Below are 12,730 nucleotides of genomic sequence, written 5' to 3'. Positions count from 1 at the left end.
ACCTCCATTCACCATTATCCATTGACAGCAGGTTATGGTGATTAAGCGCTTCTTTATCAGTTCTCGGGCTACAACAAAAGTCCAAAATAGGATTAAGCGGAGACACGGAACGCTACCACTGCTAATGCTACGGCCCTTTGAGAATCTGCTGGCAATGAGAAGAGCAACGATGCTTCAGGCCAGGATTACTAAACAAAGAGATGGAGGGATATGGAATGAGGTGCGGGAGCCCCCCCCCCCCCCCCCCCCCCCCCCCCCCTTTTTTATCTTGACATCCAAAGCCCTTAAATGCTTCCCATACCATCAAATGCTCTATGAGGCAGCATTCCTCACTCTTTTTTTCCATCCCTCATGTCTGTGGCGTGTTGTTTGTCAGCGGATGAGATAGTGCAGGGGGGTAACGGCACTCGTTCATGTGGCGAGAGCAGCGAGAGGGATGTTCATTCATCAAGAGGAAGTGCAGTGCAATCGAGGCACTAAGTGTAAGGTAGATAAATGGCTAATAACCTCAAGGGTTGAGATGATTCATCACTTCCTAAAATTAAGTTCATTAAAGGACTGCCTGTAGACATACATCAGTGTCTCCTCGTCCAGATGATCTTGTTTGTTACAGTATGCCGTTAAGCTGTTCATCCAAGAAAAATACATTTACATTAAAGTTATTTCTTCATATGAGCTCAAAAAAATTGGAATACTGTAGGGCTGCAACAAATTATATTTTCATTATTGGTTCTTTGATGGGTTTCTTGCAGAGGAGGAAAGTAACAAAGTACTTTGCTTAGTATTTTGAGGCATTTGTATTTTTACTCATTTCATTTTTAAACTGCTTTATACTTCTAATCCACTCAAAATTGAAGCAGCGAAACCAGAGATATCGTCATTTTTTATTTGTAGGCAGTCATGTCAAAACCTGGCGCCTACATTGCCCACAATGCAACTAGGCCACTGATGGTTTGTTCTGAGATTCGGGCTAGTTAGGCTACTTGCGGCTAATGTACTCACTTCTCGAACTTCACACCCTCCAATTTTTTTCGTTTTCAAACCTTTTGTCTTCAGCTGCAAACAATGCTGACTCAAGTGACATCACAATTTTCAATTTATCAGATTTCCTTTGTTTTTTATTTAGTTTAGGTTTTTACCATATGCAGTGGTACTCTCAAATACCTTTAATCACTCTTCCTTTTGATTTTGGCAGGACTTTAATTGAGTATTTTTACATTATGGTATTGTTCTTTTCACTTTTATTAAGAAGTGTCTGTTTTCTCGATCAGTTGATCAATCGTTTAGTCTATGAAATGTCAAAAAATAGTGATTAAAGGGCTCATCTCATTTTACCAGAGCCTTCTTCTTGTTTTGTAGGACCAAACCCAAACATATTGACTTTTCAGCGATCATAACACTGAGACAAACTGCAAAAACCTTTCATCGGAGAAGCTGAAGCCAGAGAATATTTGCTTGACTCAAACAATTCTTCGTTTTAAGTTGATTTAAATAATGTCAATCAACCTATCATTTTAGCCCTAAATCATAGATTTCTTGTGGCATTTTGCGTTGGTGTATAAAAACAAAAACACTTGTATAAAACACATATTCTACAAACTAGATTACTCCCCTCCGTGACCAGTCAGTGGAGCAGAGATGGTGCTCACACAACACATGAGTGGAGCCTGGGAACAACAGGCGCTCAGAGTAACCTTGCCAACCAAAGTGGAAACTCCCCCACGCGTCTATTCATGTGGGGATGTACAGCCATCACTGCTTCCTCACAATACAGTTTATACTGCGAGTGCACACTGAGCTCTGAGGCCCGGCCAGAGACGAGCTATCACTAGGCAACAGGCAGGAAGGGAATCCGCAGCACAGCACAGACTCTGTTACTGCTGCCACTGGGAGCTGTATGGGCTCATGACAGATAACGGTTTGGGATATAATTGACACGGACGAAACAAAAAACCCAGAGGGTCACATTCAAATCGGTCTTCTTTGCGGTTATTTAGATACAGCCGCGTGAAAGCAATATGTTCTTCTGTTCTGGCTTCAGTGAGGCTAAAATCATGAACAAAAAAAACAATCAAAGACAAAATTAAGAAATAAATCCCCAATTATCATGTTTTCAGGGGGAAGAGTAATCTCTTGGATTCAGCCTCTTCAGGCTACCTTGAGATTTTTTTGTCAGTGTCACATTGTGCTCAAAGTGCATCATCTAGCAATGCAAACCGCAGGAGAACGCATTTCTCTACCGGAAAACAAAGTCTTCACAGTAAATCATATTTTTCAACGACTTCTTTATCAATATTTTCGATATAAGACCTTTTCACAGACGTAAACATGAACATTCTAACTGTTGCTGTGTATGTGAATGGCATCAACTGACAAGGGGCCAGGTTGTTGCCTAGCAATGGAATTCCATCGAAAAGGTTTATACTATGACTTTTATATCACTTTTTTGCACAATACTGTCTTTTGAATCCCTTTTTCAACATACTTCTTACGTTATACTATAGCCTACCTACCATGTGTTTTTATTGTAATCACTTTTTTCAATATACTATTCCATGACTTTTATATACTTCATCACCCCTTTTCCTATACTCCAGTATGACTTTTTTTGACATTCTATACTCCAGTATGACTTTTTATGACTTTTTTTTTTTCAGGATTTTGTACTATATTATGACTTTGATCATCATGATTTATACGAGTATTTTCGGAGTACTATGTTATTACTTTTTTTACCAATTATTTCGACACACTATTATTATTATTATTATTATTACTTATTATTACAATTATTTATTTTATAAACTTTTTTGACTTATTATACTATGACTCTTTTTGACATACTATACTATGACTTTTTTCGACATTCTATACTATGAATTTTTCATCATTCTTCATACTATACTATGACTTTCTTTGACAAACTGTACTTTGATATTGTCTGGGGTGGCAGTAGCTTAGTCTGTTGGAAGTTGGGTTTGGATCCGGAGGGTCTCTGGTTAAAATCCCTGTGTGGACCAGAGTATGTAATGTGGACTCAAAGCTGGAGATGCTTTATGAACATTTTTGACTTATAATGCTAAGACTCTTTCTGACATACTATATACTATGACTTTTTTGACCTTCTATACTTGTATTTCTATTCTATTCTATCTTTTTTTTTTTTCGATATGTTATATTATGACTTTCATATGACTTTTTTCAGAATACTATACCATATCTATACTATACTATGACTCTTTCCAACATACTATACTATGAATCTTTTTGACATAGTATTCTATAACTTATTTGGACATACTACACTGTGACCTTTTACGACATACTATACCATTAGCTTTCTATCACTTTGTTCGTCAGACTAGACTATGATTTTTTTCGATATAATATACTATGAATTTTTCATGAATGGTTTTGACATACTACACTATGACAATTTTGTTGTTGTACCGTGTTGAGTTGGGTTGGGATCCAGATGGTTGCTGGTTCAAGTCCACATACGGATCAATGGAATGCGTGTGTAATGTGAACTAAAACTGCCAAGCTGCTTTACTGTGTTTCAACAACGGAATGTAACCATTTTTTTCTGCATTCTACACTATGACTCTTTTTGACATACTATACTATGATTTTTTCATATATTCTTTCGACATACATCACTTTTTTATCACTTTTTTTCCCGACATACTATACTGTGACTTTCTTTAATCATTTTGTTCAACATACTATACTATACCTTCTTTCAATATACTACACTATGATTTTTTTATCACTTTGTTCGACATACTAGGACTTTTTTTTTCGATATGCTATACTATGAAGTTGTCATCAATTTTTTTCAACATAGTACACAGTGACTCTTTTCAACATACTATACTATGACTTTTTCCGACATTCTATACAAGGAAATTTGTATAATTTTTTGGATTATATTATACTATGACTTTTTTTAGAATTTTTTTCGACATACTATACTATGACGTTTTAATCCTTTTTTTCAACATAGTGTACTATGACTTTTATATGATTTTTTTTCGGAAAATACTATGCCATGCCTTCCGTAATTTCTTTCAACATTCTATACTTTGACTTTTTTGGACAAACTATACTTTGAATTTTTACGACACACTATACATACCATGACTTTTTTATCATCTTTTTTTCCAACATACTATACTATGACTTTTTTTTAATTCATTTTTTTTCTAAATACTATACTATGACTTCTTTCAACATACTATACTATGACTTTTATAAGATTTCTTTTGACATACTATGACTTTTTTAGACATACTATACTATGACATTTACCAACATTCTTTATGGATTATATTATTATTATACTATGACTTTTTTAAATAATTTTTTTCAACATACTATACTATGGCGTTTTAATCCTTTTTTTCAACATACTGTACTATGACTTTTATATGATTTTTTTGAGAAAATACTATGCCATGCCTTCCGTAATTTCTTTCAACTTACTATACTATGATTTTTATAAGATTTTTTTGGACATACTATGACTTTTTTCGACATACTATACTATGACATTTTTCGACATATATATATATATATATATATATGAATTTGACATATATGAAATTTGTATAACTTTTTTTCAATATATTATACTATGACTTTCTCATAACTGTTTCAGAATACTATACCATGGCTTTTTTTTGTCACTTTTTCATCATACTGTACTATGAAGCTTTTCGACATACTATACTATGACTTTCTAAGACATACTCTACCCTGAGTTTTTGGGGTTGCAGTAGCTTGGTCTGCAGGGAGTTGGGTCGGGATCCAGACGGTAGGTGGTTCAAGTCCTTGTGCGGGTCAAAGTATGTAGTTTGGACCAAATGCTGGAGAGGAGCCATTTCACTGCCAAGCTGTTGTGCGAGCTGTAATGTGTTCTATCAATGGAGTGTAACAATTGTAATTTCCTCACTAGGTATCAATCAACTAAAATTCTTACAATACGACATACGATGACTTCTTTCTACGTACTATACTATCACTTTTAACGACATACTTGCTCATACACATGACTTTTTCTCTTTCTTCAACATACTATACTATGACTCATACACTATTTTCTTTAAATATTTATATATAATATACTATACTTTGAAATTTTCATCAATTTTTTTGACATACTACACTATGACTTTTTAGCACTTTTTTCGACGTGCGATGACTTTCTTTGAGAAACTCAGGCAGTAGCTCAGTCTGTTGGGAGCTGGGTTGGGATCTATAGGGTTGCTGGTTCATGTCCCCGTACGCATCAATGTAATGTGAACAAAAACTGCTAAGTTATGCTGTGTTTCAACAACGAAATATAACAATTATAATTTCCCCACTGTGCATCAATGACTTTTTTCTGACATACTATGACTTTCTTTAATCATTTTGTTCAACATACTGTACTATGACTTCTTTAGATTTTAGTATACTGTGACATTTTAATCATTTTTTCAACATACTATACTATGACTTTTATAGGATTTTTTTTTTAAAATTACTATATGACTTTTTTGCACATACTATACTATGACTTTTTACGACATACTATATATACCATCACTTATCACTTTGTTCCACATACTATGACTTTTTTTTCAATATACTATACTATGAAATTGTCATCAATTATTTCAGCATATTACACAATGACTCTTTCCGACATACTATACTATGACTTCTTTTGATATATTATACTATGACTTTTAATCACTTTTTTCAACATACTATACTATGACTTTTATAGGATTTTTTTTTCGGAAAATACTATACCACGTCTTTTTTTTATAATTTCTTTCAACATACTATACTATGACTTTTTCATCACTTTTTTCCAACATACTATACTATGACAATTTTTGACATACTATACTATGACTTTTTATCACTTTTTTCTAACATACTATACTATGACTTTTTTCGATATACTATACTATGACATGTTACGACATACTGTATATACCATGACTTTTTATCACTTTGTTCTGCATACTATGCTACAACTTTTTTTGACATTCTATAATATGAAATTTGAAACTTTTTTCAGTATATTATACTATGACTTCTATGAAATTGTCATCAATTTTTCAACATACTACACTATGACTATTTCCAACATACTAGACTATGACTTTTTTCATAATTTTTTTCAACATATATATATATATATATATAACTTTTATATGATTTTTTTTCGGTATACTATACCATGTCTTTTTTATAATTTCATTCAACATACTATAGTATGGCTTTTTTGTACGCACATACTTTACTATGACTTTTTTGTTGTTGATATACTATACTTTGTAATTGTCATCAATTTTTTCAACATCCTACATTAGGACTCTTTTCGACATACTATATTTTAACTTTTTGATCACTTTTTTTCTGATTATTTTTGACATGCTATACTAGAACTTCTTTTGACATATTATACTGTGACTTTTTAATCATTTATTCCGACATACTATTCTTTTTTCTTTTTTTTTTTTACTAGGACTTTTATATGATTTTTTTCAGAACACAGTACCAAGTTTTTTTTTATAATTTCTTTTGACATACTATGTGTACCATGACTTTTTAATCACTTTGTTGGACATACTATCATAAGACTTTTTTTTCTCGATATACTATGAAATTTGTATCACTTTTTTGAAATACTATAACTTTCGTATGACTTCTTTCAGAATACTACACCATGTGTTTTTTATCACTTTTCTTGAAATACTACACTGACTTTTTCATTTTTTCCCCCCAATATAGTATACTATGACTTTTTTTTAATAATCTTTTTTGACATACTATACTATGAAATTGTCATTCATTTCAACATACTACACTATGACTCTTTGACATACTATACAATGATTTTATTTTTTACACTTTTTCCCCCAACATACTATACTATTACTTTTTAATAATTTATTTTCAACATTCTATACTGACTTTATCACTTTGTTCCAATATACTATGAAATTGTCATCAATTTTTTCAACATACTACACTATAACCCTTTTTAATACACTACTATGACTTTTGTATCACTTTTTTTGATTACTTCCATATAACTTGCTTTAGAATACTATACAATGTCTTTTTCATGTCTATCACTTTTTTTTTTCCGAACATACTCTATTTCTCTTTTCGACACACTATACTATTACTCTTTTGATATACCACACTAGGACCGTTTTCAACATACTATGTGTTTTTCATGACTTTCTGACATGCATACAATCACTAAATCACTTTTTTCCATATACTAGACTATTTTCAACATTCTATGACATTGTCCAACGTACTATACTGTGACTTTTTTTGGAGCTATAAGTATTTTTACAACATGAGTGTATGATATGAGTGTCTTCAACATTCTTTATTTGGTGGTAGCGTGGCTCAGTAGTTAGCACTACTACAGCTAGCACCAACAAGTAGGCACAGCAGACTTTGTCCCTTGGTTCGATTCTCAGTGCAGGATGGCCCTTTTTGTGTGGAGTTTGCATGCTCTTCCAGACTTTTTTTGGCATACTATACCTACTTTTTAATCACTTTTTTGGATATGCTGTAATAGGACTGCACGATTATGGCCAAAATGATAATCACAATTATTTTGATCAAAATTTTGATCGCGATTATTCTCACGATTATTTGTTGATTTTAACCAAAACAAATTTTATTGTCACATAGGCTATTTATAACTGCGAGAGGGAGGGAGTGTGATGGACGCTACTCCCAGAGAGACGGCTGATCATTATGCCCGGGTCCCGCACGGGTTGAAGGGCGGATAAACACGGCGTCTGTATCTTCACTGCGCTGCATTTTTATTAACTATGATATTCTGGCCATGGGTCACATCTCTGGCCCAAGTCCTGGTCCAGGTCCAGCAGCTCCGTCTCACACTGTTACTCTACCAACTGAAGTTAGTTGCATTCAATAACTTCTTCTGTGTTCTTCGCCGTGGCGGCCGTGATATCAGAGTTACCCGCCGAAACACTGGTACAAATACAGGTTTGCCCCTCATACTTAACAATATACAGCTGTGTTAATAAAAAATTAAAACTGTAGACAAATGTCAGAAGTGTGGACCGGGCCGCTGTGTGGCGGGGCGCGGAGAGTAAGAGGAGAGAGAGTAGGAAGATCCCACACAGGCACGGCTTTACAGACGAAATGGGTCATGTAACGCAAATTAAACCATATCCATATAAACAATATGCAGGGATGCGAGGACATTAGCACCGGTAGTCCTGAGGAGCTAACAGCTAACAGACGCTAACTAGCACCGACTAGCACTGCTAACTGCTGTTGTTGAAAAACAATACACGGGACAAAATGTTGCGTTTACTGGTAAACTGGTAACCCTGATACCGACGGATACAGATCTATCTGTTGAGTTTTCCTCACGTTACTCTGTCCTCTGGGACTGTCTACATCTTGAAACTAAGCTGCACGGTGCAGTGAACTACTCTGACTGGCTCAAGATCAGACGGTAGTAGCGGTACAATTGTGAATAAAGAGACAGAGCTGCAGAGAAATCGCTGAAGTTCCACCAGAGCCTTGCTGCAGATAGGAGGCTCTTCGCGTGACCTTCCCTCTTGCAATTGTCTATCAAACTGCTAATTTGCCATCTGAGTCTCTTTTCTTGCTTGACCGTGTTTATTTAGTAAGTTAAAGTGTTATGAACCTGACAGATTGGCTTTGCAAAAAACCCGGAGCGTTCTATGAAATGACGCTTTAAAAAAAAAAAATTGATCGTGGGAAGTCGAAATCGTGATCGCGATTAAAATTTGATTAATTGTGCAGCCCTATGCTGTAATATCTTTGACATCATTTTTTCCTTCATTTAGTGGCAGGGTGGGTCAGTGGTTGGCATCGCTCCAACTTGCACCAGCAAGTTTGAAGGTTAGAGCTCTGCATAACAAATAAAATTGCAGAGTTGCTATTCCAGTTCATGTCCTGTTAAGTACGGTGAGATGGATCGTGGTAGGCCAATAAAATAAACTCCTTCTCAAACCAGAGTAAAATTGTCATTTTACACATTGTTCAATATGGAAAAATCTAACCTGATAAACATTGCCTGGTTACACTGAATATGAAGGTCCATAATATAATAAATTTGGCCTAAAGAAAACCTGCACTGTGATACATGTTAGAAGTATTCCCTTTGGGATGTAATTAACCAAATAATTTGCTTTATTGAACATATAAGATGCCTTCACACAGGTAACAAAAACAGACAACTGATATGCTTGAAATGAAAAAAGAAAAAACCCACATTTTATTGCACTTAAGTTATAAGAAAATAAAATTCTAAGTGAATCAAACAAATACACAATCCCTTTAAGGTTTTTTCTGTCTGTTTTCTTTTTTGCCAGGCAGTTTACATGAACTGAAAAAAATAAAACACCTGCAACAAATCTGATTTCTCAAACCAGATCATAAATTAAAACAGGGAGAAAACAACGAGAGGAGATAGAGCAAGATTGTTTTGTTTTTTAATATACAGTGTTATACCACTTTCACAGTTCAGCTCGAGTTGTGACTCTTGGAGATTGAGACGATTTTATGTTTGGCTACAATGTTTCTGTTCATGTTTGTTGCCTTTGTGTTTTTGTTTTTCCCCACTGACAATCCTCGAGGCTGCGACAGCCGCCCCGGTGATTTTAACTGCAACACATGTAACACTAAGACTCCTGGCAGCTCGACCTGTCAGTGGATCCTTGTGATGGGTCTCCTCTGTTGCTTCAGACATCGTTGAATGGAACAACAATCACACACGGATACGGACAGTTCTCTCATTCACGTTAAAATCAATACAACTGCTAGTTTTTTTTTTTCTTTGCCAGTCCACACAGCATTTGTACATTTCCCCAAAGAACAGGCTGAAAGAGCGTTGTCCCAAGGAATGTGTTTACAAGTTGCCCATTAACACGCTAACACACACACACACTCATGCACGTACACACACGCACCCCAACAGTGTACATCCCCTTGTTTCCTCTCTGCAGGCGATCGCGCTCCATCCTCTCAGCCTCGTAGAGGCACGTTTGGCTCAAGTTTCAGTGGCAAAAAACAAACAAAATAAACAAAAATGTTGGATGTTATATTTTGTGATCTTTTGTTTCTTTAAGTCCAAACATATAGAGTTCAATTTGGAATTTTGCCTGGGACTAAAACGTCACAGCAAGTAAAAGTTCCATCTCTCTCTTTTTTTTTTCTTTTCCATTCAACTAGCAGCATAAATACAGTTTGGCCACTGGGAGAAAACGGTAGAGGGGAAGAGGCTAGGGGTTCAGGGGAATAAATCCACAGCGCATAGAGCTTTGCTGCCTCTCGTCACAGCACTGGCGTTGAGGAAACCACCCCAGCTAGACCAAAGAATTCTGGACAGCATTGATGTTTATGTGGAGACGGAGCTCCAAACCCATGTATGTAGAAAACAAAAAGGAAGAACAAACAACTCAAATAAAAAGACAAAGAAAATAAAAAGTGACGTCTTGACTAAACAGAGCAGGTTTCTAATACTGGGATTTGTTGCTGTTGGCAACCGCGAAGAGAAAAAAAACCTGTGAGGAAACCCTTTTCATATGATAAACCAAAACGTATTGAAATTCACAGTTGTGTTTGTGTGCGATATTGTAAAGAAAACTACAGAAACCAAGTGGAGAACAATAAGAACGGAAATGGAGTGACAAGAAATGAGCCTGATTACAGGCTGAACCCTCCAGTCGACCTCTCTCTTCTGATACAAGCAGCTCTTTAGGTGTGTGGAAATTTACCTTCTTCAATCTTTTCCTACAGTCCAGTTTCTATTTGCGGTTGAGTGTATGTGTGTGGGCGCGTGCTTTGATGGAAGGGGAGGGGGTGTGTGGGGATCTTTAAAAAATAATATATCTCTGTACATCTCAAAATCTGTCAGGCTTGAGCGAAACCAAGTCTCTGTGCAAAGTGGACCCCAACCGAAAGGGTTGAGAGTCACTTCAAAAGAGTTCAGTTGTCATCAGTCGTTCCTTTCTTCTTTCTCCCAGCCAATTGTGGGACAGACCAGTCGTGCACCGCCGCCCCGTTTCCAGCCGGTTCACTCCGACTCCACCTCGTACTGGTGGTAGGGGGTCGAAAGCAGGGGCCGAACACGTGGCTCTGTGGCTCTGTCAGTAACATTTTCCCAAAGGGGGATGGGGAACATAATGGTAGAGGACAGGACAGCCCACTGTCAGTGGTGGTGGTTGTAGATTTTGCGAGTTTGGGTGAAGAGTTCTGGGTTTTGGCCCTCTGGTTTCTAGGTGCCTCATCTCCCATTCCCTCTCTATTCCTTCCTCTCCGCGGTTCGCTCTATTCGTCCTTCCTCACCCCATCTCCTCACTTCATGTCCACGTCAAAGTCCAGCACCAGCAGCTTAGTCTCCTCTGTGCCGTTGCGGCTGCCCACTGCACACACCAGCTTGGTGTTGGAGGCCCGGATGCGCCACACCACACCGCCGCTGCCTCCACTCTCCAGAGTCACCAGGTTTCGGATGAACTCGCCCGTCTTCAGATCCCACAGTTTAACTGTGCCATCGTCCGAGCTGGTGATGACAAAGTTCTTGTTGAACTGGAGGCACGTCACGGCGCTCTGGTGCTTGTGGGGACCTGAACACACAAAGAAACAGATGGTAAGAAGGATGTAAAGAAAGGCTTTAGCTGCATCTCCCTGGGCCTCTGTAGTTCCTGGTTTAATTTAGTCAAGCCATTTATGACAAATATGAAACATGTACAGTATGTGTAGTGGGTAGAAACATGGATGGATGACTTTGAAATGAAAGTTAGATACAGCATAAATAACTCATAACAAATCTTCTGTTAAACAAAGGGAGAATTCATCTCTTATTCCAGAAGCTGTTATGACAATGTAGTGAAGTCTTCTACCGTAGGGAGGCTTTAGGCTTGGGCCTGTCACTGGAGCAGAGGATAAGCAGCTTCAGCTGTGTGTGTGTGTGTGTGTGTGTGTGTCTGTGTCTGTGTGTGTGTGTGTGTGTGTGTCTGTGTCTGTGTCTGTGTGTGTGTGTGTGTGTGTGTGTGTTACGGTAAATGAAGATGGCAGCTTTTACTGCCTTCATTGAGGTGAGACTGTACGCATGCAGTAACTTAAGATTTCCATAAGGGCTTGGGATGAGATCTTAATTAAATCAATTAGGGCGACACAAAGCACAAACAAGCGCAGAACCAAGTGCTGGCAAATGAACTGCCTTTTTTGTGTTTGTTACCATAGCAGCTATTTCATTCATCAGACACATTGAATTTCTTTCCTTTTTCACAATCAATTTGCAGACAATATTTGTTGAAATCTGTCTGTCAACAAGCTTTCACTTATTTTCCATTTATGTCTACAGTTGGTTCAGAGGCTGTGCTATTTACCCCAGTATCCAATTCTGCTCTGCACCAACCCCCAACATGCCGGCCTCTCCCCTCCCTCCCCTCTCCTCATTACCACAACAAAGCCTGCTCCATCATTACCTATACTCTCTCCAGCTGACAGTGACGATCTTGTTGTCCGTCTATTGTCTTATCAAAACACACTAATGAATAGCAGAAATTGTCCAGTGACCTAATTATATGACCTACAAAGTCCCCTGGCCTTCATTCCTTCACTGTAGTCACCCCTTTTTCACAAGACAAACAGTCAGTCTTATCCCCCTCTCTCTCTCCCCAGACTCTCACTGGGGCATCCC

The 12,730-nt window shown here is 37.1% G+C and overlaps 1 protein-coding gene across 7 annotated transcripts in view; it reads right to left on the bottom strand.

The window, feature by feature from the left end:
- Positions 1-9,172: 9,172 nt before the first annotated feature.
- fbxw7 (F-box and WD repeat domain containing 7) overlaps positions 9,173-12,730 on the bottom strand; it is a 110,374-nt gene continuing 106,816 nt past the window's right edge. For 6 of the 7 annotated variants that reach the window (XM_032528357.1, XM_032528367.1, XM_032528376.1 and 3 more), the window contains one exon: positions 9,173-11,651. In XM_032528357.1, coding sequence (XP_032384248.1) covers positions 11,383-11,651 — 269 coding nt within the window. In that variant the 3' untranslated portion in view covers positions 9,173-11,382. The remainder of the gene's footprint in view (positions 11,652-12,730) is intronic. The other variant, XM_032528403.1, reaches the window with a different exon arrangement.

The sequence above is a fragment of the Etheostoma spectabile genome, chromosome 2 (assembly GCF_008692095.1).
Source record: "Etheostoma spectabile isolate EspeVRDwgs_2016 chromosome 2, UIUC_Espe_1.0, whole genome shotgun sequence".
Classification (NCBI taxonomy): domain Eukaryota; kingdom Metazoa; phylum Chordata; class Actinopteri; order Perciformes; family Percidae; genus Etheostoma; species Etheostoma spectabile.
This window is presented reverse-complemented; position numbering and strand designations above follow the sequence as displayed.